At 44.6% G+C, this 5,000-nt stretch overlaps 1 protein-coding gene across 1 annotated transcript in view; it reads right to left on the bottom strand.

Moving 5' to 3' along the window:
* Nucleotides 1–780: 780 nt before the first annotated feature.
* Nucleotides 781–5,000, bottom strand: part of allc (allantoicase) — a 9,515-nt gene continuing 5,295 nt past the window's right edge. The window contains exons 4-11 of the mRNA XM_076112188.1: nucleotides 4,346–4,465; nucleotides 3,804–3,883; nucleotides 2,978–3,110; nucleotides 2,740–2,895; nucleotides 2,380–2,453; nucleotides 2,034–2,142; nucleotides 1,832–1,950; nucleotides 781–957 (exon numbers count right to left, since the gene is read on the bottom strand). Of these exons, the coding sequence (XP_075968303.1) occupies nucleotides 781–957; nucleotides 1,832–1,950; nucleotides 2,034–2,142; nucleotides 2,380–2,453; nucleotides 2,740–2,895; nucleotides 2,978–3,110; nucleotides 3,804–3,883; nucleotides 4,346–4,465 (968 nt within the window). The remainder of the gene's footprint in view (nucleotides 958–1,831; nucleotides 1,951–2,033; nucleotides 2,143–2,379; nucleotides 2,454–2,739; nucleotides 2,896–2,977; nucleotides 3,111–3,803; nucleotides 3,884–4,345; nucleotides 4,466–5,000) is intronic.

Below are 5,000 nucleotides of genomic sequence, written 5' to 3'. Positions count from 1 at the left end.
CTTATTTAATCTTGAGTTTTGGTATCTAACCTTTATTGTTTGCTTTAGTGTCTCATATCTCATCTCAGGTGGATTGTGTCTGTGTCTGCGTCTGAACACATGTTCTACATTATGGTTCAGAGAAACAGAGCAGGGTGTCACAGTTCAGCTCCTCACCCTCCTCATCAGTCTAACTCCCTTCACCTGTTCACTCACCTCCTCTGATCAGTAATCAGCCCCTCTATAGACTCCTGCCTCACAGACACATTTGCCAGATTGTTCTTCTGTTTTCTATGCCAGACTCTCCAGCACGCTCTCACAGACTGATCTCAGGACTGATCTCCTGTTACGACCCTGCCTGCCCCGGTTCTACCCACCTGACTCCCGGTAAACCCACCAGCCTTCTGATCCTGACCCTGATTAACTCTGCCTGCTGTATTGGGAAGTTTGTAATAAAAGCCAAAGATCCCTGGAATCTTGTGTGTTGCATTTGGGTCCATACACAACCGGTTACACAGGCTGAGTTTAATCCTTCCAGCTGTTCATTTCAATTAAAGTCACAAACAATGGTTTTCAAAATGTCTCCTTTTGTCTCTGACTTTGTCGTTTTCTGAGATGTTTAAACTAAACAATGAGCTGAACACGTCATATGATGTCATTGCCGCACAGCATTATGGGATGTTTCTATCATCTGCGTTCATAGCTTGTGTTTAAAAGTATTAAGGAGCATTAAGGTCACGTTATGTTTTATTTCTACTGCTGAACACGGATCAGAAACTCTGACTCTCTATGGTCGGAGCGTCACAGTTTGGATGCCGCTCTCTCCTGATTGGCCGGAGCAGCAGCGATGGCGGCCGTGGGTCGACCAAAGAGCCGGAGCCGGCTGACCCCTCCGTCCGGGCTGATGGTGAGACGGACGTGACTGACGGCTGAGCTGAGAGCGAGCTCGCTGTAGAGATGTCTGTGATGAGGACGAAGCTGCAGCGCAGTGAGGAAGACAGGAAGTAGCTCAACACACAGACCTTCATCAGCTGATCGCATTCCCTCTCATTGAACAAGTACAAATATCCAACGATCTATATAAATACATATATATGTGTGTATTTAATGAAAGCTGATAAACTAAACTGACTCAAACAACAGACAACGTTTAGCTGAACTGTTCGAGGTTTCTTCTATTTAAAAGACATCGTAATATAAATATTACCTGAAATGATCTCACGCTATCACACGTCTGTCGTCAAAAAGAGACAACATTACTTTCTTAAATTAATTGCAGCGTCCAATAAATGTGAAAAAGGAGAATTCTACATCCAAACGTCCACATGCTGAATTAATGCCTACTCATCGTTGACAGCTGTGATGTGTTTTATCAGATGTTCAGTAAATCCCCACAATGCACCACTGAGTAACAGTCAACAGAATCCAACATAATAAATCCATCATGAACAAGAAATATGACTCAAAATGAATAAAACACATTAGTTATAAGTATACTATATATAAGTGTCTTTAAAATACACATATTATTGTGTTCACTTTTATAACCTGCTAACAAACTGCTATTGTTATGTTGGAGACATTCTGTAGTTTATGATTCTTGGTGTTGGGCTCTAATAATTCAAAGTTGTGGATTTTGATTTGAAAAATGATAAAAAAAACTTTATTCTCCTCGTCACTGAGTTTTGTTGTCAGTAGTTGTGGTTGGCTGGCGGCCATCTTGACAAACGACAGAGCTTCTTTACAGTGTGAGTGAGATGAGCTCTCTCCATGAGCCCCTCCCCTCTGTTACATGTCTGGAGATCTGAGGAGCTACTGTCTGTAAATTCATTTTCTTACGGATATTACGTACTTTCTGAGGGGGGAGAAGGAGCTGCCATTTCCCAGAATTCCACCTGGTGCTGATGCACTGAGCTTCCTCCTCAGGGGTCAAAGAACAAACCTCAATCCTGCAAGAGTCCGGGAAGTTACCTGGATGGAGAGACGCAGGTAAATGTACTCTGCTCATGAAGAAAGGTTGAACAGAGAGAAAGCAGCATGAGGAGCGTGTGGACCTTTGAAGTGGTTGGTGTCCACCTCGACGCTGCTGATGACTCCAGGATGACCGAGAACAAACACCGCCCACTCCCAACCGGGGACCTGCAGGATCCCTCGCTGGTCTACCTGCAGCACAGGGAGGCACTTTAAAGAAGATTCAGGGCTCAGATGTGTGATGGTTTCGACAGCGAGGACATTTTGGGGAAAACTAAGAAGGATTTTAGAAAGAAAGATGCTTCTTAGAAAGTGAGTGAGGATCATTCTAACATTTTGTCTCTTACTTCCTGACAGCTCTGTTTATGATTTCTGTGACAGAATTATGTTCACGTTAATGTTCACTTCAGTGTCTGTTTATGTTTAAACCTTCAGGTCTTTGGGTCTGTCCAGTCTGCGGGCCGTTTCCCAGCCGTCGGCCATGTTGGCAGCTCGGCCGGGACCTGAAACACAACACACCAGTGTTACCATTTCACCAGTTCACCATTTCACCAATGTCACCAGTTCACCCATTCACCGGTGTCACCGGTTCACCAGTGTCACCAGTGTCACCAGTGTTACCGGTTCACCAGTTCACCCGTTCACCAGTCCTCCCACAGAGAGCAGGTGAAGCCCAGTGATCAAACCTGACTTAACATAACATCATAAATAAGAAATAACACTTAATTTCCAGTGTTACCAACAGTAAACATAAAATTAGATGCACAAATTATTTGTGTTGATTCCAACCAATCATGTTGCGCGGATGTCCAAAGTGGGCGTCGCTGTAACCGAGGCAGACTCCCCCATTGGTCAGAGCCACCAGGTCGACATCCTGGTGGGGGGAGACAGACGACCAGTCTCTCTGCCCAACGCCGTACACCCGCAGTCTGGCTATCCCTCCATCTGATGAGATAAGAACACACTACAGTTTTATTATTAGCATTACTATTTGATTATGTGTGTGTTTGTATGTGTGTGTGTGTACCTGGGTGCATGTTGAGCCGCAGGTGTGTGACTCTGTGGTTGAAGTTGACCTTGAAGTAGTTATGGCAGCAGTCTGAGTATCCAGGCTCCAGCTCCGACACACACACCAGCTCAGGCCACGCCTCCGAGCCCAGCTGTCAATCAAACCACACGACAGCTGTCAATCAAACCATATGTCAGCCATGAATTGTGCCGTCAATGACACGTCTAAAACTGACTCTAGAGGGGAACGTAGAGCGTCGTATGACGCTAGAGAGGACGTAGAGCGTCGTATGACTCTAGAGGGGAACGTAGAGTGTCGTATGACTAGAGGGGAACATAGAGCATCATATGACTAGAGGGGAATGTAGAGCGTCATATGACTCTAGAGGGGAACGTAGAGCATCATATGACTCTAGAGGGGAACGTAGAGCGTCGTATGACTAGAGGGGAACGTAGAGCATCATATGACTAGAGGGGAATGTAGAGCGTCATATGACTCTAGAGGGGAACGTAGAGCGTCATATGACTAGAGGGGAACGTAGAGGGTCATATGACTCTAGAGGGGAACGTAGAGAGTCATATTACTCTAGAGGGGAATGTAGAGCGTCATATGACTCTAGAGGGGAACGTAGAGCACCATATGACTCTAGAGGGGAACGTAGAGCGTCATATGACTCTAGAGGGGAACGTAGAGCGTCATATGACTAGAGAGGAACGTAGAGCATCATATGACTCCACAGAGGATTGTAGAGCGTCATAGTTGGAAGCTTATAGCCGCTGAACAGGCGTTGCTATTTGACGAGTTTTGAGTGAGAACGTGTTGACACTCCACAGGTCAGTGTTACCTTGGCGACAGCAGCCAGCTGACAGTCGGAGGCGGCCATGCCAGTTCGGTCTCCCTCCAGGCTGAAGGGGGGCGGTTTGTCTGGTGAAGAACAGGTCAGTGTTAGTTCAGGACAGTCCCATATGTCTCATACTGAGTCACAGTTAGAGGTGTTTTAGCTGACTACTGTATAGCGTCGGCCATCTTGTCATTTCTGTTTGTGTTTCCATGTTTTCGTTCAGTGGTTTGCTTCCTAGTGGACACATGAGATTAAACCAAAGCAAATACAAAGAGTGTGCTTTCACACAGCCCAAAGATTCAGCTCTACAACAGACGAGGACTATTGAGTCTCTATCTGTGCACCTTTTAAAGTGTCTAACAAACTAAATAACTCATGTTGTTCTGTGTGCACATATAGAATCAGTCACTAATTCATTGTAAAATGTTAATTTCATGTAAATGAAGTTTCTTTGGTACCAACAGACCCGGCGTTTGTTATCTTTCTCACTAAGTAACAGAGAGAGTCTCATAGTTTAGTCTAACGAGGATCAGAGGAGCTGGTACCCAGACAGCCGGCCTGGATGGAGACGGAGGGCGAGTGGTTTCCAGTGAAGAAGGACGTGTCGACATCGAGGCCGTAGATCAGTCCTGGTACTCCCAGCTGGACGATGCTCCAGTCATGACCTCCACAGAGAGTTAGAGAGAAGAAGTGACGTCAGACGGAACAGATACATCGATGTACGAGCACTCAGAGGCCATGGATGCTGGAGGGCACATTGCATTTAATAAAGAGAAAGATCAATATCAGTTCATTGCAGACGTATTTACTGATGAGTCAGCTGATCAGTAAGTGTCACAGATTGAGTTTGAGGACGTTTAGAGTCTCCATCACACAGTTTGTCCTCCAGAGAGCGCTGTCTCGTCTCTTAAAGAGACCAAAGAAAGAGACACAATGATCTGATGTGTTTCTGTAAGTAGTCTCATATCGATTTATTTCACATTTACATGATATATATTACTGTAAAACAATGCTGTAATTACTACAACTCTTAGTACTATATATATGATGTATCACAGTATTCTCCTTTGTTTGATGTGTACTTTGTATTATTATATTTGTACTGTATATTGTGTGTACAGTATAGTCTACATACTGTAACATTAAATCTCTTATAATGTTATTGTGTATATTGAACTCATTATTCACAGCGATACAGTT

This window comes from Anarhichas minor, unplaced genomic scaffold, assembly GCF_050575085.1.
Source record: "Anarhichas minor isolate MPS153535 unplaced genomic scaffold, ASM5057508v1 ptg000047l, whole genome shotgun sequence".
NCBI classification, from domain to species: Eukaryota; Metazoa; Chordata; class Actinopteri; order Perciformes; family Anarhichadidae; genus Anarhichas; species Anarhichas minor.
This window is presented reverse-complemented; position numbering and strand designations above follow the sequence as displayed.